Source organism: Mchenga conophoros, linkage group LG1 (genome assembly GCF_057382185.1).
Source record: "Mchenga conophoros isolate Kocher_MC1m ecotype Shallow Benthic linkage group LG1, M_conophoros_male_GT1.1, whole genome shotgun sequence".
Lineage (NCBI taxonomy): Eukaryota > Metazoa > Chordata > Actinopteri > Cichliformes > Cichlidae > Mchenga > Mchenga conophoros.
Window position 1 is genome coordinate 29,876,555 of NC_140526.1, and position 26,518 is coordinate 29,903,072.

Genomic DNA, 26,518 nt, shown 5'->3' on the forward strand with positions numbered 1-26,518 from the left:
TAAATTATGAGCATTTATTAAATAATAATGCTCCATAAATAAAAGAAAACAATGTTGTTTTTGTGCATAACAAAAAGCTCACAATTGTGCAGTCAAAATGTAAACTAAAAGACGCTGAGCATAGTAACAAAGACAGATTTCACAGCTGCTCTGTTCCCAACTTGTACTGCGTGACTGACAGCCTGGAGTTTGAAATCCGCTTCGCAACCACGTCTCTTAACAGGTGCCATTTATAGTCCTTATACACAGTAGGGTAATATTACGTTGAAGCACAGTACGTATCACTCCGCGAGGCTCAGCCGTAATGCTCCGACAATCCATCAAGCGGTGCAGCTCCGTAGCTTACCAAAGTCGTACTAAAACATTTTTGACAGATTGCTGAGCGCCGTGTTCCACATAAAATCGGTTCGCGGCCATCAAGCACAACCAGAATTCATACATAAGGCGCGCTGTCAACTTTTGAGAAAATGAAAGGATTTTAGTCCGTGCAGCACCTCTGGGCTGCATGGCGTTAGCGTGGTTAGCTCGTTAGCGTGGTTAGCTAGCTAACACATTGACGCCGTCCAGCCCCACGCACGGGGCGATGCGCAGTAACTCGTTAACGGAGATTTGCCGTGTCCATCTTGTCGCTTCCTGCAGGTGAAGCGATGGGGGAGGAGGGGGAGTTGTGTTCAGTGAAGGAGAGGCGAGGCCGAGTAACGTTGCGTAGAGACGGAAGTGGACGAAAGAGAGGCAAACTTGCGGCTCCACAAGTATAATTATAACGTAACATAGACTATATCGATATAAAGGATATTTTCAGATCTTATATCTCGTATAAAAATATATCGATATTTTTTAAAAACTCGATATATCGCCCAGCTCTATTAGCAAGTGGTGGAGGCCAGCAGGTGGACGAGGGAAAGGGGACGCAGGAGGAGCAGAGACCCGAGGCGGGTCGCCAGTCTGAGTGTCAGGAGAACTGAACTTCAGGTAAGAAGTTATGACCTGCAGTCTATCTGGATCAGATATAAACCAAGTTTAGGTGTAGTTTGTTTTCTTTATGCTGACTTTTTCGTACTGCGTGCTAGCTAGCATGACGGGGTTTTATACAGCTGGGTGGGTGCTATGTTACTGATGTTGAACTTTATTTTATTCATAAGGTTAGTTAGTAGAGTTGCGAACCATCCCGTAAAAAACGGAATCGTCTCGTATTCAGAGAAAATATTACGCGTTTTGTATTGAGGTGAAAAGGAACACAGTTTGTCCCGGACTTCAGCTACACAGCAAATCCAGCATGTCCAAATTAACACTGTCGGATTTGATTTCAACACTATTAAAGTGTCTATATGGGTCCACACCAGAGAGTGTTAATTTAACTCTTTTTGGAGAGTTGGTACGTTAACTCTGATTTAGTGTTAAACACCAAATCTGTCTGGAGTTGATAATTTAACACTTGGTGTTAAGAGTTTATATATTAACTCTCAAAGAGTATTTTAGTTTAACTACGTAAGAGTTATCTTCTAATTCATTCTAAAAAGCGGGAATTTTACTGTTCTGAACTTCTAGAAATTTCTTTTGGAAAAAAACATTTACTAAAAAGACGCAATGGTTTTTGAAAAACATTTATTCTGAACTGTGCAGCGGTGACGCTAATCAGAAGGCTAGTCCAATTTCCCCAGCCGTTTACTTCCGGCCTACCCGACCTTCTGAGGACCCGGCCCATGTAGACCGTGAAGGCCGGGTCCTCAGGAGGATGCAGCCCATGAAGTTGGACATGACCTTTCTCTCGGCTGAACATGGAACACACTCACACGCGCATATACGCACGTACACTGACACAGACCTACACTCACCCCCTCCAAACGCCTTCGAAGCTTATGTCTTCTATGTAGTGTATAAAGATAAATAGAAGCTGTTCTGTTTTATTCACCTGACAAAAAAATTCTTGATTGTAGAGATGTAGTGAGATGTGCTGATTCAAGTGCTATGTGCTGAGGTGGGTTTTTTTTCTGTCCTCAAACTGATCTCCCTGTTGGAGCTCAGTCTGGGGGAGTTCTATTTTCTCCGTCTTTCCTCATGTTGTGCATTTTCCATTGTTATACCTCTCTAACCTGTCTTCCCCATGTGATGTTGTAATGTATGAATGGTCGGAAGGGTTGGCAAAGGTCGGCAGCCTTAACCCAACAAATTTCCCACGCGTTGGACTAATAAAGGTTATCGTTATGTTCATGGCAAGAGCAAAAAGGATGGGCGAGTTCGTGCACTGATCAGTGTATTTGGACTTATCCTCCTTTGGGATCCACACCCCCCTCCGCTTGTCTCCACTGTTTTGCTACCTTGCCCCTCCTCCAAATCACTACTCAGTAGCTTTGGACAGTTCTTATAAACTTTGCAAGGTACTCCTCCCAATCAAATTCCTGCTCTGGTGCAGATGGGTTAATCAGGGCTTGACACAGACCAAGATTTTGCTCATATTTCCATTGCCAAGAGTCGTATTTCTTTGATCCATCTGGTAGGATTCTCTTCCACCCCCCGGTAGGTTGACTTGTAGCTTTAGTGGGATCTTCCTCTTGCAAGATGCAACTTGGGATGCCACCCCTTGCTGCCCCTGTGCCGTCTTTCCGAGCTGTCTGCTGTCTTTCCAACTGTCACCAATCTATTCTTGGTGGTCAACCTGGTGGTCACTGGTAATTCCAGAAAACAGCTGATGATACATCATCTGGTGCCCCTGGACAAATCATCAGTGATGTAACCTGGGGTCATTGGGGTTTCGGGTCTTTCAATAATCAGACCCCTTCTCTTGCTGGCATGAAATTATGTATTGTATATGAAATTAGTATATATTCAAAAAAAGAAAGAAAGGAAAAGAAAAAGAATCCTCATTTGTTTCAACATTTAAATTTGAAAAAGGTCCAAACTTTTTTTTTAAAATGTTGAACATTTTAGAGCAGTGTTTTTTTGTTTTTACTTGACTGACACGAGCTGTTACATGCACAAAGGAGGTTTGCAGTGAGTTTTGTTGAAATCTTTAACTTAAAAAGATTAAAGCAGTTTTATTACTGATTGCAATGTTTTGAAACAGACATTCTGCTCTACTATCTTCAACTTGAGTTTAACATACTCCAGTCTAAGGTCAGCTGATCAGTTGCTTGTGGTTGTTCCTAGAAGCAGACTAAAACACAGAGGAGACCAGGCCTTTGCGGTTACCTAAACTTTGAAACAGTCTGCCTTTTTACACTATTACCTCTGCAACACTCAACATTTTTAAAACCCATCTGAAGGCACATCTTACTCCCTAGCTTATGATTGAGTTATTTTTGATTTTGTGTCTTATCTTATTATTTTTCTTTTCTTTTTTTCTCAGTTTGTACAGCACTTTGGTCATCCTGTGTTGTTTTTAAATTTGCTAACTTGATTTCTGCCCTATTCGATTCTTTTGTAGACTATTCTAGTCTATTCTATAGACTCATTTTGCTCCTGTTTTTCCTTTTTTTAAATTTGTGCACCTAAACGCACCGCTGTGCGCGCTCCTGCGGATTCTCTGCGCGTCCCAGTCATGTGACAACACCTCACCACGCCTGCGCAAAGAAATACAAGATGGCGGAGAGTGCGGAACTGAAGGTAAGGCGCAGCCTGAAATCATTATAAATTTACTCGGTTGCGAAGCGATCGATTGTTGGGTCACACAGTTCTTCAGGGGTTTAAGTCTCATGGGGCAGAGATCCTGTCAGATTTTGTGTTTATTGGGCAAAAACTGCCGGAACTTTATTGAACCCGCGAGCGCCAAAGCTCGCACGAGCATGTTTATGTTGATATTGAGACGCGCTGGTTTGGCTGAACTGACTGTTTTCTTCGGCACACCAGATGCTGGCAGGGCGGTATTCACTTCACAACCAGTCTCTGCCTCCTCTTTAACCCCGAAAGAGACGGTTCTTCTCCTCGCGGCAGTGGCAGTTGTCTCCGTGCCGACGCTCGGCTCGTAAATTCGGAGAATATAATGTCGGTTTGCAGGCTTTGACGTGCCGACAGCCTCCAGACTGTCAGTGTGTGTGTGGACATGACAGCGGCTGCACGCCTGTTGGTTTACGTTAGAAATAAGTCCCCTCCGGATTAATGAGCACTTATTAATAATTAGAAACTGTCGTGCGTGGTGTCCGGGCAGAGGCCGAGTGTGGCCGCGGGCGGAGTAACACTATCCCGCCTGCTCAGTAATACCAGCGACTCCTCCGTACCTGTTGATACACGCACAATAAGACGCACCGCTTCGCCTAACGGTGCTCCTGCAGCTGGTTGCCGTTATATCAGCACCAGGTGCGGCTTCCTCGCCAGGGCATCCGACGCGCACCTTATGCGCTGTATTGCCTTGGCAGCGTGGCAGAGCCCAGTTTGAACATATCTAACAGTTATTGATCAGAGTCTTGGGCTATTTTTAGATCCCTCCCCCCTCCGGTGTGTTTCCACTGCCTGTCCGGGATCTGTGGATCTATACATGCTCCTTTGTGCCAGCTGCTGCTCAGCTGCACTCACTATAATGAACAGGTTTGTAGATACATCCTCTGCCTATATTGAAAACACACGTGTGGTCTTAATATAAAGCTTTGCAGTTCATATTTCAGATATGTATGAATGTGTGTGTGCAGCTCTTTTTTTTTGAGACACGTGTTTTCTCCACATTTTTATTTTCTTAAGTGCTTGCAGTAGGGCAGCAGCTGCTGTTTATTTTCATTGTCATTTAATCAGCAAATAGTTTTCTAGATCTCCCAGTGGGAAAGAGTGCGAAAGCCTAATCTAAGAAATCACCTGCAAACAGACTGTCTAAAACATAGAGACCCAGACAGTGAACTGATGATCAGCTTTTTTCTTTAGATTTGCCTTTATGATTACCTGTCAGCCCACAAACATGGCTCTAGCCCTCCTTGTGGATTTTTTTGGATTGTACTTCAAATAAAATTTGAGCTCTAGCACGATGTGATGAGCGTGTTTAGCATCATGTTTGGAACGGGGTAACAGATTTGTGCAATGCTGCACCTGCTGATATGCACGAAAAGAATGGTGAGGATTTCTTGCATTGATCGCTGCTGACTGTTCAGTAATGATGAAATGCTGATGAAACTTCACACCGAGTATTTATAGATTTGCAGCATCATACAGGAGCCATAAAAGGTGCTGAGGAGAATCTGAGAAAGTGATTTATTGGTTACAGTTTCAGGTCTTTGAAAGTGTTAAACTTACAGTGGTCATGCACTTACGATTTCCCGTGGACAGTGTCAGATCAGTGACAACTCAGCTGATCTGTGGTATTCAGAAATTCAAATAAAATTGGAAAAAGGGTTTATGCAGCAATGGCATTAAAAAAACAAAAAGAAACAACACTTTTTTTTTTGCCCCCTACTTCTTGAACTGTATGGTTGCTTTTTGTCCTAAGTGTGTGTTTCTAGAGCTCTGCTCAAACAAGTAAGGCAGTGAACTTGTTTGAAATGCTCGACCTGAGCTCAGTGTAACAGCCCAGTATGCTGTTACACTTGGTAAACCTAAAAAAAGGTGCACTTCACCTGTTAAACGAGTAGTTGCTTGCCAAACCTCCTGCGTGAAAGGAAGCGTTTGATCACTTTGAGGGGCTTTAATTGCGTCTTTCTTAGAAGATGCCGAGGTAAGAGTGAATCATTCTAGTGCAAATTTCAGAGTGCATTCCTTCCATTCCTGAAGCATTTTAATCAAATGGCTCGTGAACAAAGAGTTTTCCGAAAGATGCACTTTCTTGCTGAGCAGCGCAGATTCTGCAGTTTTGGAATTTGCTATTAATCCAAAGTATGTCCAAAAAATGAAAAACAATTTTAAAAAAAAAAGTGAAGCCCGGAGCGATTGTGGCTCAAGAGTTGGCAGTTCGTCTTGTAACCGGAAGGTTGCCGGTTCGAGCCCCGGCTCGGACAGTCTCGGTCGTTGTGTCCTTGGGCAAGACACTTCACCCGTTGCCTACTGGTGTTGGACAGAGGGGCCGATGGCTCGATATGACAGCCTCGCTTCTGTCAGTCTGCCCCAGGGCAGCTGTGGCTACAGCTGTAGCTTGCCTCCACGAGTGTGTGAATGTGAGAGTGAATGAATAGTGGAATTGTAAAGTGCTTTGGGTGCCTAAAAAAGCGCTATATAAATGCAATCCATTATTATTATTCTTAATATCACATCTCAGACCTGTGGCAACTTTTTAACAGCTGCTTTAACGCTGTAAGATTTCAGCACCCATCAAAAATGAATGCAATTAGGCAGAAATTGGGCAAAGGGAAAACAAAAACAATAATAAAGCAGGCATCTCTGCTCCTGGAGCTCCCACACAGCTCTCTGCAGAGTGTGGGCATGCATCATAGACCTGTAATTGGCCAACAAAGCCCAGAGGAGGTGCAGGTTCAGCTCCTTTTCAGGAATTACAGTTTGCTGAAAGGTTACAGAGCCAAAATCATACCCTACCCCTGCCTTAAACAAGTGACATAGACACTGAAAAACACTTTATAAGACGGGTGTGAAAATAGAGTCAGCTCACAGTTGGGGATGATTCACAGTGTACCCATGATAATTTTAACACAGCTAAAAATAAAACCAAACTAATTTTATCTTTATTTATTTATTTGTTTATTTATTTTTCTGTTTAGGCCAAGCTGCAATTCAGATTTGATGATGTTTCAAATCTTTAATTGAAAAGTGGCAAAGCACAAAACGGCTGCTTTTCTAACAGACAGGCGTCTATGTTTCATTTTCTGGATTTGAAGTTGTTGTTTTTTTAATTAAGCTTATACGCTTTTCAGCACTTTAAGGCTTCACTTAAACTCATTTTTGCAGGATGATGTGCTGTGATTTGTTTTATGTTTCATTGAGTGATTTTTAGTGTTTATGTCAGAAAGTTCCAGTCGCTCACGGGGATGTGAGCAGATCAGATGAGCTCCAGGACATCACCATTTTAATTCCAGCAGCTCCTTCACACCTGAGATTTTCTTTTTAAGTGTTATTTTAACGAATTGAGGGTCTCTTCTGTTCTTATACACCACGTTGTGGTTTTGTCACTTTGGGTGGCATCAGATAGCTGAGATGTTGTGCACTGGGTTGGCTGGTTCTACTTCTGAGCTTTTTGTGCAAGTGTGGAACTGTCACAGTGTGTGAAAGAAGCGAACGGCATTAATGAAAAGGAAAGCGTGTTAAAATTGGCGCTCTGGCAATCTTTAAGCACAGCTCTCTGCTGTACGAGACGTACCGCTGCAGCAAATGGTTTTCCATCGTCGCAGTCGAGCAACAAATGTGAACTTTCTGATGTTTAAAATAAGAATCTGGTTGATAGCCAGTGCTCTAACAGTGTTTGTGAATATTTATTGTCTTTTATTTTTATGCCGGGGAGACAAATATTCATTATTAATGAATAACTGTCACAGTGTCTTTGAATGAGGACAAATTGAGCTGGTTCAAAAAAGAAGGGAAATAATCAGATTCTTTTATGAGGGAACTTGAAAAAGAAAGTAATTGGCTTTTTTCCTGTGGAAAAAAAATGACCAAAAAAAGAGATTAAAAGTTTTAAATTTATTTCCAAATGAGTCGCTGGTTATTTTTGCTCCTTAATGAGTTAGTGGATCGAGCTGTAACGGCAGCCACAGTTTGGACGTGTCTGCTGGATTGTTTTGAATGTCACCAAATAATGAGAAATATCTATTGCAGTGTTTCTAAATGTCAAGGTGACTTCTTCAGATGAAAACCCAGTCTCCGATACAGTGTGCTGAAGAAATGCATTTGTTTTGGGTTGCTCTAAGAAACCCCCCCAGAACTGTCATTTTTAGTTCTGCTACACACCCGTGAGCCACAGTATGAAGTGCATGTTATAGTTATCATGCACATGCAGCGAACATCTTCGAGTGGACGTGTAGTGTATGGGAGAAATGGGCAGGTGCAAAGACCTGAGGGCCAGCTCGTTATTGCCGTGCGATTGTTTTGGACCTGAAAGGATCCGCAGCTGACGTCTGAGTGCCAGATATCACAGCCACCTTCAGAGGTCTTGTCCAAGCCTTGGCAAAAGACCAACAGCATTAGAGGTGGGACATGCTGTTCTGGCACGTCACTGTATATTGGTTTGCACTGCTGCGCGTTACCTTCAGGAGGCCTCAGGCTGTTTATTATCATACTTTGTGTGGCGAACTGCCGCACGAATCTGCAACGCATCTACTCTCAGACGCAATCCATGCTTGTGAAAGCCTCTGATGTTGCCAGACCCCCCCCCCCCCACACACACACACACACACACACTCACACACACAAAAAGGAAAAAAGAAACGTGTCCTGTTGCGTTGCATTTTGTTTCACAGGAGTCCCGATCCTCCTCGGCTTCTTTGAACTGTCTTCTCTCTTCTCAGGAGCTGCAGCAGCAGCAGCAACCTGGCAATACAAATAACTGTCTGTGCGCTGGCGGCTTATAGGTGGAGACAGTCTATTTGTAGAGCCTGTGGCTAGGTTAATCCCTAATGATACAGGCACTCTTCTCTGCTCCCTTACATCCTTTCAGCACCTGCCTATTTCTCTCATTGTCACTGTCATTATCACTGCAGCTGATTTCCAGTTTAAAGAGGAGCAGACGTAAACGTGGAAGGGGCTAAGTGTGAGTGATGACTGCTCTCGCGTGTTCGGGTATTCGCAGTTGCGTTCTTACGCCAGAAAACTTTTCATAGCATCATCCCAGATGCAAAAATGTAAAAAAGAACAAAAGCTGTGATAGGTGAAGACGCACGACAGCTCAGAGCAGATGGCGTAAATCTCACAGTGTGAAACGTGCGCCAGATGTTGCACGTCTCATCTTTTACAGAGATGTCAGAGGTGCTTTGCAGTGAACCAGCAGGAACAGACGGCTGCAGAAGGACAATTATTTTATTTATTTATTTATTTATTTTTTTGCTGCTTCTCTGAATTCGGTGAAGTTTAGGTGTTTTTACTCCCAGATAACAAGCGTACTTTGTCGTGAGGCGCGGACTGATCGTTCAGTCCAATAAAACCTGCGTTTAAGCTCAATTATTGTCTGATATGTTGCCACCAATGAGAACACGCCGTCATGCGGTTATCGATTTTGTTTTTGTCCCCCGTTTTGTTTTCTTAATATTTTTTATTTTTTGTGCTGCTCTGCCGAGACTGAGCTTTTCATTACTCCTGTGGTGATCTGTTACATAGTCCTGTTGCCGTGGAAACATGTCACATTTGAGATGGACATGGGTAGGCAGCAGTTTGGAGCTCGATTGTGTGTTTCCAACTGGAAGAGAGACAGAGGCAGATATCGCTCTCTTTTTTTTAAATATCTTTGAGTATTAGAGATGTTTTGGTGTGAATCAAGAGGATGAATGAATTTTGTCTCCAGCGAGAATTTATTTGTTATCCCGCTGCAGGCTTTTTGGAGTCATGTGTGCTTTTTAGACCCTCGCCTTGGAGTTAATAAATCTCTCCAGCCGCAGCTTTGTGCAACTTGTGCGCCGAGTTTGTTATGCTGTCACTTTGCAATTTGTGATTCATAATTCACCCATGATTTGCTGCAGTGTGGCACAAGTTTTTAATTCATCTGTGCCAGCGCTCAACATGGCTAGAGGCATAATGTTTGAGATTTGTTCTTGGTCTAAGGACACTGTGACCTTAAAAACAAGTTTTTTGTTTAATTAATGCATGTTTTTTTTGTTGTTGTTGTTGTTTTTTTGGTTGTTTTGGGGCCTTTATTGCTGACATATTTCAGATATTCCAGATATTCAGAATTGATAACATTAATCTGTGGTGCCTTCCTATTAAATCCTTTCATTGCCAGAGGCGCATAACCTCCAGGCGGTAATAATTCTGGGTTTTTATAATATTCATCAGGGTTTCGCTGTCATTCTCCCAATCAATCATGGGTCTTGGTGCAGTTTGTTAGGCTCCAACACAGATTACACAAACAGTTACTGAAAGAAAAAAAACCTTCCTGAAAATTACTCCAAAGGCAACACATGGGAATTCATATTTGTAGTTGCTGTAAACGCACAATGTATGGGACTGTATTTCGATCGGTGCTTAATTACACATGACATCATGGGTGAGCGTGGCTAGATACTATTCTGCTCATGTGGCTCATGGCAGCGTAACTAAAGAGTTGTTTAACGTTTTCTTTGCAATTGTATTTTGTCCATAATTGGCCAGATAATTAGGTTTTCATGCTATATACCTGTATGCACAGTTAAGTTTTAGAAAGAGAACATTTAATATTATTGTGTCATCAGCTAGAAAGAGATCCTGCACGTTTCCCTTCATGTATGTTTATGTTTATATAATGACACCTGTGTGATCACTGGGAGAATGAAACCGACTGCAGACGATGTCTCTGAGTCCTAAACAGTCGGTTGTAGCTCAAAGCGATAAAGATTAATAATAGAAGTTAGTGCAGGGTTTAGCCTCTTGAGTGACCTTCAACCTGATTGACGGCAGCTTATGGCACAGATTCACCAAATATTCCTTATGGTTCTTTAGACAGTAGCCTGCTGCGAGTGGGGAAAAAATGCCCTTTTCCATTTTTTATTTATTTATTTATTTATTTATTAATGAAAAGACATCTGCATTCTTTGCTTGAAGGACTGAATCAGTGAACTTGCAGTGATGATCCAGTGGATCACCTCTTACCTCTAGAATGAGGGCTGGGATTTCTGGGTTGGGATTACAGTTATTGCCCATAAAGGAATAGATTTCTGCAAATTCTCACATGCGGCACAACGATTTAATGATTTGGCCCAGTGCAGAACAGCTGTCTAGAAGCTCTGCGCTGGAAGGTAAACATACACCCAACCTGGATAGCACCTGGTGCACTCCCTCCCCCTCTCTCTACATGACTTCAGGCTCCCTGTGCTCAGAAACTCCTGCTAGAATACACAAACGGCCTCTAATGTTGAAGTGAAGTTGTAACTCTATATCAGCTGGTGTGATACGCTTACACTCTTCTTCTTCTTTACTCTAACTCTGATGTTTAATGCTAGAGACGGAGAGACGGATGCAGTTGTTGGTCGAGAAAAGCAGTTGGTACTTTGACGTTTTCCTTCGTTAGCATCTTTTCTAACTAGCTTCAGGGCAATGAGAGGATGCATGCTGAGTTGTGCGTATACTAACATTTCTGTCTCTGCTTCTCACTTTTCCATCTCACCTGAGTTGCTCAGCTGTCATTTCTAACTGCCAGGCCTAGCTTAGCAGCTCACGGTCACGTCTTGGAATCGCCAACGCATTTGTGTGTCCACTAAAGACGGTGAGAACAAAATCATGGGAACGTACTGGACAAAAGATATGCTATTCTCTCGCACAGTTATTTTTAAAACGGCAAAGCGTGCACTTTATGCAAAATGGCCCGGGGGCAACAGAGAGGGATCTCACAGCTGACGAGTAGCTAGCTGAGAGTTTAACTCGCGTCCATCGTGAAGGTGCAATGAACAGAGTGAAAGATGATTTTCTTTTTTCTAGGTGATGCACTTAGACTTAGAATAAACACCCCTTCTCTTCTGAAAGATTGAAAATGTGAGGATGTAGTGGCAGTTATTTGGTTGCCAAATGGTTATTTTGGAAAGTTCCACAAGGGAGTTCCACAGTACTTCATCATGCAGTCACCTAAAGATAGAAAAATGGCACATACTCACGGGCACTCAATGTCCGGTGCTCCTTCAGTTGTCTCGCGTCGCATTCTTGTATCATGATGGTAAAAGTGTGGCTCAGTATTACCTCAGAGGCAAAGTATTTACAGAAATTGCTTTTACAGTTTTCAGTGAGGCTGGCGGGACTGTTGCGAGCTCTGCAGCGGCTTCATTTGTCAAACAGGTTGTTACTGATGACACCACAGCCGTAATTTCAAAAACATGTTACTTAGGAATTGGGCTTTTGGGACGCCCCGTACTATCAAGTGTGAATAAGCAAATTCAATTAGACGACAGGCTGGAACAATAGGAGCGCACGTGTAGGGATTAAAGCGAGCTCAGGTTTGATGTGTGTTGTCTTTCTCATTTTGAACTGACAGCTCGTTTAAAATCATCGGTGCGATGTATCTTTTGAGATGTAAGGCCGTGGAGAAATTGAATCGGGAGGCTTCATTCGGTGCAGACGTGGCCCTTGCACCCGTTAAAGCTGCTGGGTTTCTCTGAATGAATCTCGGGATTGGATTCCCAACACTGGAGAAGCCACCGTAATAAGAAAAAGACATCTGTGCTCTTTGCCAGCAACATGTTTTCTGCACGGCCTGCTGTCTCCTGCTACCGTTTCTACTATTCCCCTTCATCTCGATGCGCGCCGACTTCTGCCAACTCCACAGGATTAAAACGGTGAACTAGAGGGCCAGAGGAAACTCCTCGTAGCTCCGCTCTTCATTTTCTCACCAGAGCAACACATCGGGACTCGGTGCTGTCGTTCTCAGCCTTACAGTGTTAGTTGCGTCCTTATTTCTTTAACACAGAAGTGAGGCCAGCAATAAAATCAACAGGCGTTTCCCTCCCGCTCAGCTGTTTGGATTGCTTTGCCGTCCCTCGGCTTTGTCAGTTTTTTCGTGCCAGCTGTCTGCGTCCACCTACAGCTACAGTTTAACTGTGTGCTTTGGTTGCTACCAGCACCATGTACCTGCAACGTTCTGGCAGCAGATCACAAACGGCCTCCCATTACAACTTGTGCCATTGAGCGTGGAAGGGGACTGGTATTTAGATCCGCTATCTGCCCATGGCATGCTGGGACTAGACCTCAGTAGCCTCAGGTATGGTGGCACAGCGTTTAATGCGCTAATGATTAGAAGAGAAGTATTACTGAAGTCGGTCCAGCTGGGCGGCTTCATCTGATCCTGCTACGGGGGTAAAGGAATAGCCTCATCCATATTTTTGACCCAAATACCATCTTTTGTTTGATCCATATAGCACACAGTGGTTTTGATACTACAGAGGCAGGAGGGAGAGAAAACAAAGGGCGGAGGTATTTCAGAGTTAAAGCCTGAGTCAGAGAAGCTGGAAGGCTAAGAGGTGGGGGGATGGGAGGACAAAGAGGCGTGGAGGATGGGGAGGGAGCTGGCACTCAGTATAGAGCCCTCATGCCGAGAGTGGGAGCTTTATATAATGGCCAGGTAGTGTGCAAGTTCTCTCTCCCCCCCCCCCAAAAAAAAAAAAAATCCTTCGCTCCCCACCCCACCACCACCAAATCCACCTACACAGCCTCCACACAACCACTCGCAAACACACACATCCTGCAGAAACCTTTGCAGAAACTGCTTGGCACAACATTATTAGCCTCACCTTCTCCCAGTCTCCAGGGACTCCAAAGCACTGCATTACTGTTCACCTCCTCAAAACCAAGTATATTGCAGTGAATTTTTTAGCTCTGCCAGCAAACAGAGCTCAAAGGGAAACAATTTTGGCTGCTCAAGGCTTCTAACGCCGGTCTGGTGTCGTATAAAGGCTAGAGATGAAACGGCGTACAGTGATACACACGCTGAAATCATTCTTACCAAGATCTGAATGAGAAAAGCTTAAAGTGGTCAGTTTGATCATTAGCAGCTTCGGCTTAATCTGGTGGTGTCTTTTATTTTGAAAGCCACATATGAATGCAGTCTGTGTTGTGGGCGATTATATGCTGCGATAGTGAAGAAGAAGCATCTAGTTTTGGCTGCCTCCTTATTCACATGGGGCAACCACAGCAGGTCGATCCACATGTTTGATTTTTCTTTGTTCTTTTAACACCAGATGCCCTTCTTGAAGCAACCCTATAGAGATTTTTGCATCTCCTCCTGAGATCGAACCAGGGATCTTTCACTTGAGAGGCAAATGTACAAACCACTGTACTGCAGACCTCATAAATCAGTGATTGATTGTCTGCATATTCTTTGTTTTTCTCGACATTTATCGAAATTACTTCACGCACTTTTTCATTGATAATTAAGATTTGGATGTAAAAACAAGGCATTGACCCAAACTTAATGTCCTTAATAGCCACTGCCCAAAAACCCCACGAAAAAACCCCAATGTGACCTAACTGGAAAGACAGAACAAAATGAGTCATCAATAAATAAATGACTCAGTTTGCTAACAGATCATGCAGATTTAGAGAAATTAACTTCAATATTAAACAACAAAGTGACAGTTTTTTTTTTTTTAAGAAAAGAGAGAGTCAGTTCCTCTTATCATACCCAACATGCAATTAGAAAAAATCACATGCTAAGACTGCCGATCACGAGTGGTACATACAACCCACCTTATGCACTTTGCTGTTTCACTGTACTGTTTCTGTTTGTTTCTATGTTCAATTTTCTTTAAATAAAAGCTGTTATCCCCAGTCAACCCTGCACGGAGAGGTTTAAGGCAGCATGAATGGGTCTGTGGCTGTCAGCTGACCTTTGGTCGTGACTCTGGGTTGAATTTTTGTCGGGCATCGCTCGTCTTCGGTGAACACGGCATCTTTGTTGGGGGATGGAAATTTCATTTGATCATATTGACATTTAAATGTTATTTAACCAAACGCACAGCAATGAGAGGGGAAGAGAGAAAGAAGGGGACGTGTGGGCGTTACAGTTTATTCTTCTCAATGATTTTATTTGGTGCTTTCATGGGGAACTCACCTGTGTGTAATGCAGAGCCTGAGGAAACCTATGAGTAGCGCTTGGGATTTTTGCTGCTTATCAAAATGTGCAAGCTTGCATCAAATGTGTCTGATTTGAATATTAATTTGGCAGATTTAAGATTTTTTCTTGTACATCAGCTCGTCTTCAGTTGGGAGGCAGTTTTTCCATAAAACATTTAATCCGAAGCTTCAAAGTGTGAAGTGATTAATGCCAATGCTGCAAGCTTCAAGTTTAACTCAGTATCAAGGTGTGGTCTGGCGACTTGAGTCTCGGTGTCGTCATGCGGGAAGGAAAATATTTATGGTGTTCTGTGTCACCTCAGGCAATGGAAAAAAAGCGAGCCTAAATTTGTCCTCCTGTGCAGGCTAAATTTGTAGCAGGCTATTTCAATCTCGCACCCAATCTTTTCTTAAGCCCAAGTGGAGTTAATCAGTGGTATCAAAAATCTCTGAGTCTTTGATCAGCTCCTGGGAAATGTTGGTTTTTGAGCCGGTTGTGGCTTTTCAGCTGCTGTGTAGGTTTGGTCTAGTACACATGAGCAAAGTGTCGGTGTGTGCATGTCATATGACGGTCATGCGGCTGAAGAGTGCATTTGAGGTTTGCATCAGCATGCTGTGCATAGCTCCTGATGTTGTGTGTGTGTGTGTGTGTGTGTGTGAGTGTGTGTTTGAGTTCCCATGCATCATTTCTCATCACACCACATGCTAACTCTTTGTGTGCCAGTTCTGCGGTGTGCTTTTCCCGTCTTTGTGGTTGCCCTTTGCGTGTGTGCTCAATTGAACTGAAGTACTTTGCATGACAACTGAAATGAGTGTGTGTGTGTTTGTTTTCTAATTTCCTGTTTGCACCTGTTCTTACTTTCTCTTTTAGCATTGTGTGATTAAAATTAAGATAAAAGCACGCTGAGAAAAAAAAGACAATTACACGTAGACGTTTCACAGGAGGAAAACCACAGCTGCAGGTGAAAAGTTATGATGGCTGAATTACACTTTGTTCTGGTGTTGCATATGCGTGCTCATTGTTACACTGTCATGACACCTGGGACATCTGAATAGGATGAAAATGTGTAACTGTACATTTAAATGCTGAGCTTTACTGTGATGCAATTTATACCTAATGGCAGCCATAAATATGAGTGCTAAAAATGTATGTAGCAGTGCCGAATGATTGAAAAATTTGGGGAAAAGTTGACTTCAGCTAGTCCCAAAGCTGGTTCTGTTTGGTTTAAATCCAAAAGAAGATTATTATAGTTCAAATAACGTGAAGAGACATTAATGAGCTTTAGGCTTTTAAGTGCCAAAAAGATATTAACATTATTTAAAATCCCTCACAGAACAAATGTTACACACTGGTCGAGACAAGCCTCGATGATGTCAACGCTTCCAGTAAGAATGGCGCGTCTCCTCTTGCATAATCATATGGAGACATTACATTGTGGATTTTTGTCATTGTGTTCTATACTTTAGTGGGCAATGGTGATTTTATTGTACTGTCCTGTAAAATAAACGCCTCCACTTTGAAATACAGCACTTCATTTAAAAAATTACTTTGATGCTTAGTTTGCATCCTTTTCAGGTCTAAATAATCCCAGATAGCTGGGCAAAATTAAAATTGCATCCTAGCTCAGGTCTCATTAGGTGTACCTTTTTGTATAAAAGAAAACGGTGATTTTAATGAGTTTTGTGTCTTTATTCTGTTATTTCTTTGTTTTAGGGAAAGTCTGACAGCCCTGCTTGCCCACTTTTTAGCAGTCTGAAGTAAGAGCGAATCTAGAAACAGTTGAATATATTGTTTCTTTAAAAATCTTATTTATTGATTGCCAGCACTCTACTTCACCATCATGCTTCCTTCAATCGGTAGTTTTTGAGTAATCATTCTGACTCAGAACCTCTGCTTTGCTCTCACCTTGGGTAGAAAAATAAAAGCGCAGACGACAGAGCAAGACAAAAGGCAAGCGAGCTTTTATCAAGATGATGTGAAAACGCAGTTGACGTCAGTACTATCACCAAAATAGCAAATTCAAACATACGTGGAGCTGATAACTAGTACCGATTAGGAGTTTCTCAGTAACCAGAACTCACTGCCTGTCAAAGTCGGCAGTTTTCGAGGCCGGTGGCTCTCCTGACAGAACAGCCTATTTAGGGCAGCTCGGGCACTGACCACTTTCCAACACCTCATCAGACAGACCCCCGTGCTGCCTGTTTCCTTTCATAATAGCTCCGCTGCATTTACTGCAGCTCAGCAGCACCAACAGGTGTGTGAGCAAAGCGTGTACCATGTATGCTGCATGCAGGCATTAGAATATGCTATTTTCAGTTTAGAGCTGTGTTTTTAAACTGATGCTGCAGTGGAGTTAAAAAGCAGGAAGTGTTATTTCAGGTGTCCTGGATGTTAAAGTCCTGGTGGTTTTAAGTGTAAGATGACTGGCATTTGGATCTATTTCAAGGCTTGAAAGGCATGACGTTTTCATAGTTGAATCATCACTTCATAATCTGAGTAACCTTGAGTATATCTGTGGGGAGCGCTGTGTGCACATAAAGCTTGAGGGATGGTAACTACAACCTCCCAGGTGCATATTAGTGAAAAAAATGACTAAACTACTCCAAAACTGCAACAGTTAACAATGGTTACATGAAATGATTGAATAGTGCGAAGAGAAAAATCTTTTTTCAGTGTGAGTATTTGAACAAATTATTTCATGATCATTGTAAAACCATTAACTCATTTTTCTCATGTCTGCAAGATTTCAACAAATACTTTTGGAAGTCGTGAATCCAGTTGGTCGTTTTTGTGAAGTGTGTTCTGGAGGCCATGTAGAGCAATTTTGTGTGGAGGAAATTTCTTTCCTGTGAAAAGGTTTTAAAATAACCTAATATGGCAGGAAGTTGCATGATGAGGCGCTTTGAAATTGGCTTAATTCGATAAATTACTTGCTTTAAAAAATTAGGCGTATGGTTCATAAGTCATGTGCATGACCACACCTCCAACCTTGATCACCTAGAGTTCTTGAGGGACAGGCATGATGAAAAGAATCAGGAGGCAGTCTCCAGTCAGGGGCTCAATTTTAACATTTTTCACCGTAGAGGTTTAGGTGGATCGGCTCCAAAGGCAGAAGAAGATGATGATTAATGAGAAGAAATAAAATGAGTTTTATTTTACTTATTGCACCCAAAGAATGTTACTATCCATACCAAAAGGGAGAAGCTGCATCCTGAAATCTGTTACAAATATTGCAAAATAAACCCATATTCTAAAAATCACAAAAGAACAACAACATTTGAACATGTTTCCATGTCCCCAACAAAAGAGCTTAGCTGGGGTTTCAGCAGTGCAATATCAGCGTGGTGACCAGTAAATGTGAATCTGTTCAGCTAATGCGTCCATGTACCTCCAGCATGGCCACCCTCCTCCCTCCCGCCCCTCCCCGCTGTGTTTTTACTGGAGCTGTGGAGAATTTCATTCGGTTTGGAGGCTCAGCTGCTTTCTCTTCCCCATCCCCCATCATCCCTCTATCCATCATTCTCCACAGCTCTGGACACAGCAAATTATTACCCCCGCACAAACTGCTTTCCAGTCTGACAGGAATCTGCTGGGTGTCTGCAGGTATGAAAAGTCTAAAAAAGCTTTGAACGCAGTGTCCTCAGAAAGGCCTCTGATGGTATAAAAAAGTCTGCAATTAAATTAGCAAAAGTCGTGAGTATTTTCTCTCACAGGCATTGGCAGTAACGTTATTTGTAAAGTGTTTTTGTATGTGATTGCTGGCTGTCAAGAGACATTAGATAAATTAAATGTGGGACTGTGCTGCAGGAGGCGGTTAAATCCTTTTTGCAGAGTATTAGTCTGCGCATTAGATCTTTTAGAAGTGTTGCTACTAAATCAAATAAGTTCACTGGCTCATAATAGACCAGTTTAATCAAAATGAAACGAAGCATTTTTAATTTGTAAGAACATCCATTTCATGTCGCTTTAATTAAATAGCGCAGAATTTGGGACTGCAGAATGATAGAAAAATACTTAAATATGATATAATGATAAATAATTGTTACATCGCAGCTAAGAAAGCAATACAGGAATTAAATTTCATTGTGTGTAAACCCTGAAAAGGTCATGAAGTTCTTGTTCCCCCAGCCCTGAAGACCTATTGGGAGAGATGATGTCAGTGCGTTCTCTTTTTTATGTTTTAAGTCAAGCTCCGAGTGAACACTAAAGAGGTGTACGCAAAAACAAATCCTTTTAAAAGCCATTTATCGGTGCCCAATTTGCACAGCTCATCATCCACACTGAAATGATGAAACAGTGGGGTATGGCTGAATGCCATCTTGCTCCCCTTTGGTCAACAAAAACAAAACTGTACATCACAGGGAACATCAGCTCAGTTATTCTGCTGAGTCTCAGCTCATTAAACCTACCTCCTATTCTCTGTGATCACTGGTACTGTCTCCAAAAACACAGAGACTCTCAATTTATTCTTATCTCTTTTTTTGTTGTTTTTTTCGGTTGTTAGGTTATGCGTTATATATATATTTTTCTATTTAATGCGGGAAGCCTGGCTAGTCTGATGATTGGCATTTGATTTAACTATTCATCAGGATCCTGTCAGCCTTTTGCAATACTGGCCTCCATCTTTCAGGGCTCTCTGTAAAGCCAGTGGATATCCGGGACAAACCTTACCGTGCTTTGCTTGTCATTGGTTATGATTGTGGAAATCTAAGAAAAAAAACAAAGCAACAACAAAAAAACCTTGATTGATTGGCCAAGAGCAGTCAGATTGGAAGCAGACCACTGACAGAAAAGTCTACTTAAAATTTTGTCCTTTATTTGGCCTCGAATCCGCATGTTTATATACGTGGTTTATAGAGATTAGTTGGTCATTGGTGAGTCGGAAAGTATGCCTTCATCTGTGTGTTCTGTGATAAAAGAGGTTGAAAGGAGGTGTAGATCTAATTGAACTCTTTGTCCAGTTGTTTTCTCAAGTCCTGGGAGCAGATCTCACGCTGGTCTGTGAGACCTGTTGCTCAGCACGCCTCTGTTCTGCACCTGAAAAATAAATCTGCGAGCTGAACCTTGATGTTTCAGTGTTTGTTCTCTGCCAGTGGAGTTAAACAGGCAGATTAATTTTCGCATGGTTCCATCTGTTCTTAAAATTCGTGGAATCTTCGACCGTGTTGACTTTTGGTGGAAAAGCAACATTTTTGAGGCTCCTTTGCTGACTGTGACGTTGTTTCTTCTGTAGGTAAAACAATAGATAGACAGCTCTAATGAAGGCAAAGAAGTGTGTGGAGACCAAGCAGTGAGGATCATGTTCACAATGTTTTCACTGGCAGAACCTCTTAATGTCCTCTGGAGCTGCAGACTTTGAATTTAAGTAAGGGACTCCATGGCACTGAGGTCAGGATTCTAAGACTTTAATCATAACAGATACTGGTGGCTGTACCTTAGGAGGTAGAGCGGGTCATCTACTTATCAGAAAGTTGGAGGTTCTGCAGTGTGCATGGCTAAGTCTTCTTGGGCAACATACTAAACCCCAAGTTGGTCTCCAGTGCCTTTATCAGAGTATGAACACGTGAATGTTGGATGGCACTCAGCTGTAGAAAGAAGTGCTTGTATGAACAGGGTGAATGAAGTGAGTGCTTTGATTGGTCAAGTAGAAAACCACTATGTAAGAACCAGTTGATTTACCATTTATGCTTTGGATCATTGTCCATATAAAAGCTGCTCCATTATCTCTTGATAATAGCTCGTTTAGAAACTGCTGTAATCATACTAACTTAGAAATTCATTCTGTACATTTAAAGGTTTATAGTACTCGTGCACAATTGTAAGAAAAAGAGCCTGACTTTGTTTTCCTACCGTCATGCTTCACTTTGCATCAGTCCAGTTTGGTTTGATTTTTGCACATGAACTGACAGATCCAGGGAGGCTCAAGTCAGATGTATCCAAAAATAACGCTTATCCAAAAGCTGCAAATTTAATCTTAGCTGCCTTCTGTGGGTTCTTCAGTGGTTTGCACCATGTCTCTATTGATTCTCTTTGAAAGATTATGAGTTGAATTGTACGAGTGATGGTCAGTGTAGGGCTGTGTGATATGACTAAAATCTCATATCCCGATATAAGACATCTATTGTCCCGATAACGATATAAATCACAAAAATGTTATATTTTCTGTAAATTCTGTGAATCTCTTGCAGCTCAACTTGAGTGAAGTGTTTCCAGCTCGGCGTCGTGTACCTGGAGTCGAGTGTTTTAACCGACGCATAAAACGATATATTTTTAGACATAAGTTGTAACGGACGCCGTTTTCTTTGTGAGTATTTATTATGCAGCGTGCTGCGGGGAAAAGCCTGTTCTAACGTTTGAGTCTAAGGTTTATTTTTTAGGACCTGATGGCTCTTTTTTTTTTTGCTTCTGATCCGTAAATACGCTGCATACTCTTTCACTTTTTCACAGTTTATTTTGAAAAGTCTCAACAGGATCTTGAGCTTTATTGTGAAAGGTTTATGTGGAACATAAACAAGCGGACACGCGATGGTTTTACCGTCGTTGTTGCTAACGACAACGCATAAAAACAGTCGCTAGTGTGGTTATATTAAATATAAGAGAAAGAGAGAACTTTAAGAAATTAATATAGCCACTACAGTGACCATCAAAACGATGAAAAAATATTGCCGCGAACAGTTTATTTTGTGACATCACAAAACAAACGATAGCGTAAAATGAAACGATAGATGTTTTTATATCATCATCCGATATATATTGTTATATCGAACAGCCCTAGGTCAGCGGACTCTGAAAAGATTTTTAATGCTGTTTCTTGCTAACTCACCTGAAGGAATTTCATCATCCTAGGTTATTGTGAGATTCAGTTTTAACACCATGTTTTGAGCAGACAGATTTAGAGGCTTTTCTGTTTGATTTTTATTGTATTGTTTGTTTATATAAGCAAGAGGTTGTTGCAATAACAACACACCACAGTACGCTAAACCCGAGTTCATCTGCAAGGTCCATCCATAAATAGATATTAAAATACATAAAACCCAGCAACATGAGTTGGTCACAATAAATACATAGACTAAAATCACAAAGCAGTACAAGGTTGACTGGTTAACAACCTCCTGGCGACCTCCTTGTGTTTCCCAACCATTTGGCAAGTGGTTGCATGAGGTTGCTGGCTATTGCTAACCAAAAGTCCCAAAGAGGGGGCTGGACCACAGCCCTCTATGAGATTTGCTTCAGTCACCAGCAGACTGCCACAGTCGTCTGTGGCTTGCTTGGAAGATGTTGACTTCTTTGCAAACACTTGCTACATCTCACGGAGTAAAATCTGAAAAGGGCTTCACAAACCGGAAGAGTGTTTGCCTTCAAAGTAAATCAGCATGTTTTAAAAGGCACATCTTTTTTTGAAGGCAACTGTATTTGTTTCCGCTCTACGTCAGATTTCTTGCAGGTTCTCTACCCTTCAGCCAGTATTTGCATTCACGTTGGTGTCTTCCGTGCAAACTACCAGACTGCCAGTCTGCTTGTGACCTGAGCAATCTCACAAAGGTTTTCAGTGCACCACCAACGCGGCCAATTTCCCCCACTAACTCACAGCTGGTTGCTAAATGGTTGAGGAAAACTGGACTTGTGTTGCTGGAGCCTTAGACGAGAAGCAGCAGACCATTTATGACTACACGGCATGGTTTACATTTAAAGGACCCCGATCAAGATCCGGTTCGAGCTCTGCAGGTAAAAAGATCATCTACATAGGTAAAATCTGGTTTTCCAAATTTAATAACTTAAGTATACACATCTTACAGCTCCCACTGGATGCTGCATGTTGTTCAGTGCAAAGTGGAAACATGAGTTCACAGAGGACCCGGGGAGTCTGATTATGTAACCAATTATGAGCGAGCTCAAGATTAGCAAATTTAATAAAACAATCAAAATCTTATTTCTTTACTTCAGTTCAAAACTGTGCACTTCAATTCCAGCATGCTTTGCTGAAAATGCCACAGACTGGTAAATGAAACGTCTCTGCTCTGGTCACCTGTGTGTGTGTGTGTGTGTGTGCGTGTGTTTGTGTGTTTTTGTGTGTGTAAGAACTCCCCTGTCACCACTAGCTACTCTCTTTGCTCTCCTTTCTTTGTTGCAGCTTCCTTTCGCACCTACATGTCAAGTTGTTTCACCGAAATAAGACAATGGAGCACATTCTCCCACAAACGAGCTTTGTTTAACCGGCGGCTTTTCGCCGCAGCCGAAGCAGCGACGACACACGGCTGAACGCCGCATTTCAGACTTATTCTGACTAATAAAGTGAGAATGTTTTTCTGCTTTCATGTCGTCAGGAGAGCAGCAAGCAACATATGTCACACTGGTTGTTAATGTTGTGACACTAAATGTCAAAATACCTCTTTGATATCACTTTAAAGCAGTACATTGTTTTTCTGAGGCTTTGATCTGGGTCATGAATAAAGCAGGCACAGGTTAGCTGTTTCGTCAGGCCACTGCTTCTCTGTGAAGTGTGTGTGTGTGTGTGTGTGTGTGTGTGTGCATTAGAGTTTTTCACAAATTAACAGGCAAATAATGCTTTGTTTATAGCTGTCTGTAATATCCTAACAGGGTAGTCCTCGAAGGATTAATCTATTTTCATTCATCAGCTGTCGAATACAAACCTTATCTTCAACTATTTAAAGGCGTTTTTCCAGCAAAAGCACCCAACATTCGACGATTCCACCCTTTGAAATATTTTAAAAGTCCAGTTCAGCACTATGAACCTATTCTAGGTTCCAGATACATCACATTTAAACAACATAAGTTGACCCAAACTTCTTTAGTGCAGTAGTCCCCAACCTTTTTTGCGCCACAAACTGGTTTAACCAATATTTTCACGGACCGGCTGTCAAGGTGTCGTGGATAAATACAACAAAATAAAGTGATACGACCAAGACAAAAACTGTGGTATTTTGTAATTATATTAATAAACGCAAATTCACTGTGTAACTGTGTATCTCTATTAGCAGCGTCCTCCTGAAATGCGCCAACAATGCTGAGAGTAACATCCTCCTCTCTTCCCTTTTATGCTCTCTGGTCGCTATGGTAACGCGTAAACATTTCTTTCAAAATAAGACACACAACTGCAACACGGGAAAAGACCCAGGAAAACCGAGTTAACGATAAAGACCCTGAAAACCATGAATTTCACACCCGAACCTCAACTGCTTTAGAGACAGGCGCGTTTATATTCAACATCTCCAAAAAAAAAAAAAGAAAATGTTCTAAAATACACGAAAAGCTGAACGGTGTGTTTTATCGTATTAACGAATTATTGTTGAAAATCTGAGTGATTTAGTGCTCATTAAATGTTAAAAGTATTGGTATCGGCAGTACTGGCCCTGTATTTATTGGTATCAATTCAGCACCAAATTTTGCAGTATTGTACGGCACTATCTGTAAGAGTCACAAAATTAGAGTTTCACCTGAAGAAAAAACACACAGACACACAGATTTTTTTGATGTTACTCTTTGAGCTGTTCTCCTTCTGCTTGAAACTCCGCTTGGTTTAGCTTTGCTTGTGTGAGAAGAACACAAGGCTCCTTCAGATTAGAGCCATAAGCTGATGCAGTAGATTTTTTTTTTTTTTTAATTTAGTAGATTTGCAGGTAAAAAAGAAAAAAAAACGTCTTATAAATCACTCGCAAATGCCGATCATCTGTTGTTGACCCAAAGAGATGGAGCCCGATGGAGGCCACCTGTCCTGGAAGAAGAGTGATTGACAGAGGGAAGAGAGTGAGGGCTGTGATCTGTTCATCTGTCGCTCCTCCAACACCTCCACAGCCAGTGTTTTCTCTCCTCTGTTTGTTCTCTTTCTCTCTGTCTCTCTCTCTTTCCCTCTCACTCTCTTTTGGGAGCTAGAGGAATGCTACACATCCGCAGTGTGTTGGAAGTTTGTGTGTGTGTGTCAGTTTATGTTAGGTGATGTTTGTTCTTGTCCGTATTTGCCTGTCTTTTGTGTGTGTTTGCGTTGAAGTGAGAGAGGGTGGAGGCGGGGCTTAGTGGCGGTAGGGGGCTTAGCATGTGGGTATGAAATAGTGGGAGGCCGGTGTCCTTTTTTTCCACCTCCCCCCTCCCCCCACTTGTCGTGCACATGCATATTTCATTGAAGTGGTCGTTTGTGTCGCCAGCAGGAGAGCTGCTGGATCGAACCAATAAACTGTGGGTCTCCCGATATCTGTCTGTCTCAGGATACTGAAAGAAATGATACTGGATTAAAATCCAAATGGTTGTTCCTGGATTTTTTTTGTGTGTTTTTGAAAAATCCATCAAGAGACAGCTGCTGGCTGTGTGCTGCACCTGTGATTGAGCTTTCTGCTGTAGTAGCTGTCTGTCTTTGACTGATGTGTTTTTATAACTGCAGTGCACTTCAGACCAGAGGCATCAGAATTACATTCACATATGGTCGTCTGCCTTCTGTTTTCTGCCTTGACTCTGTGCAGCAACAAAGGACAGATCTATATTCTGACTGGTAAAATTTGTTTGCACGCCTTATTTACACGGTGGGGACTCACCTTTTATTTTGGGGAACAAAAAGAAAGTCCCCGTAACGTAAATCATCCGATTTAGGGTGCAGACCTGCTGTGTGGTTAGCGTTAGGCAAGCAGTGGTTAGAGTTAAGGGAAGAAAGAAACGAATGTAAATCAGTGCTCGCGAAACACAAATGAACGCGGATGTGCATGGTTATGCATATGTGGCAGCTGTACACAAGATGCAGTGTTTGGTCTGTAAACAGCAGCCTGTGCTCTGTCACTTTGGAGCCCAGGTTGTGTAAAATGGTTTCCTTTTCCTGCAGGCACTAAACAACCCCCATAAACTGGGTCATCGCAAAACACTAACTTTTAAGAACCTTGTGACAGTCAACTTCAATTCACTTGTAACAAAATTGATAATCAGTTTGTTGTTTCAGTAAATTCTTAATCAGGATTCGCTCAAAGTTCTAATTCAGTAGTTTTAAATCTAAATATTTGGTAACTTCTGGCACTACGTGAAATGCACTAACCAACCACTTCATTAAGTACACCTTCCTTGTACCAGAATCAACAAGGTGCTGGAAACAGAGATTTGGCTGCATATTGAGATGACAGCATCACACAGTTGCTGCAGATTTGCCAGCTTCCAAATGCTTCCATGTGACTCGCTGATTAGACATTGAGATTAAAGAGCAGTTGAGCAGGTATACCTAATAAAGTGGCTGGATATGTGTTTGTTTAAATTACAAACAACATTAAAAGACATACTGGTGCATTTTTTTAATATACTAACTGACATATTACAGGCCAAATACATTATCGAGTAGTATAAATATTGATGTCGTTGTTCATAGATATCCGGCATAGTGCTTATTCAAAAAGTTTCTGCACACCTGAAAGGGGGAAAAAAAGGCAAACCATATCCGATTTGTCATTAGTCTCTGCTCCACTTCTAGTTCTTTTGCTATTTTTAGATTTTTAGCTTCCTGGAAGTGCTGCTGCCCAGTTTCGTGGAAATCAAGTTCAATTTTTACTTTCGGAAAGAGGACAAAAGCAAAAAGCAAACCTGGCGAGCAGGGCAGATGGTGAGCAGCGATTGCATTGTTTTGGGCAACAAAACTGTGCCACCACTGAGATCATTTGCAGCAGATTCAATTCACTTTTATTCATATAGTGCCAGATGACAACAGCAGTCACCTCAAGTAGATGCTGTCCCTCAGACATCTATGGACGTTACAGCAGAACTGCAGCCTTGAATTCCTGACACTGAGGGACAAATTAACAAAGGATCTGAACTGATGTCTACCTTGAGGGCTTTGAGTTAGTGGGTCATAGGTTGAAGTCCAGCTCTCATTAGCTGCTGCTGCTTTTATACTAGAAAGGATTTGATTTAGACGAAGATTTTGCACAACACAACTCCTGACTTGTTTTGCCT

At 42.0% G+C, this 26,518-nt stretch overlaps 1 protein-coding gene across 2 annotated transcripts in view; it reads left to right on the forward strand.

Moving 5' to 3' along the window:
* The first annotated feature begins 214 nt into the window (after positions 1-214).
* LOC146583599 (E3 SUMO-protein ligase PIAS1-like) overlaps positions 215-26,518 on the forward strand; it is a 70,709-nt gene continuing 44,405 nt past the window's right edge. The window contains exons 1-2 of one of the 2 annotated variants that reach the window (XM_085274275.1): positions 215-972; positions 3,537-3,603. In XM_085274275.1, coding sequence (XP_085130401.1) covers positions 3,580-3,603 — 24 coding nt within the window. In that variant the 5' untranslated portion in view covers positions 215-972; positions 3,537-3,579. The remainder of the gene's footprint in view (positions 973-3,536; positions 3,604-26,518) is intronic. The other variant, XM_085274264.1, reaches the window with a different exon arrangement.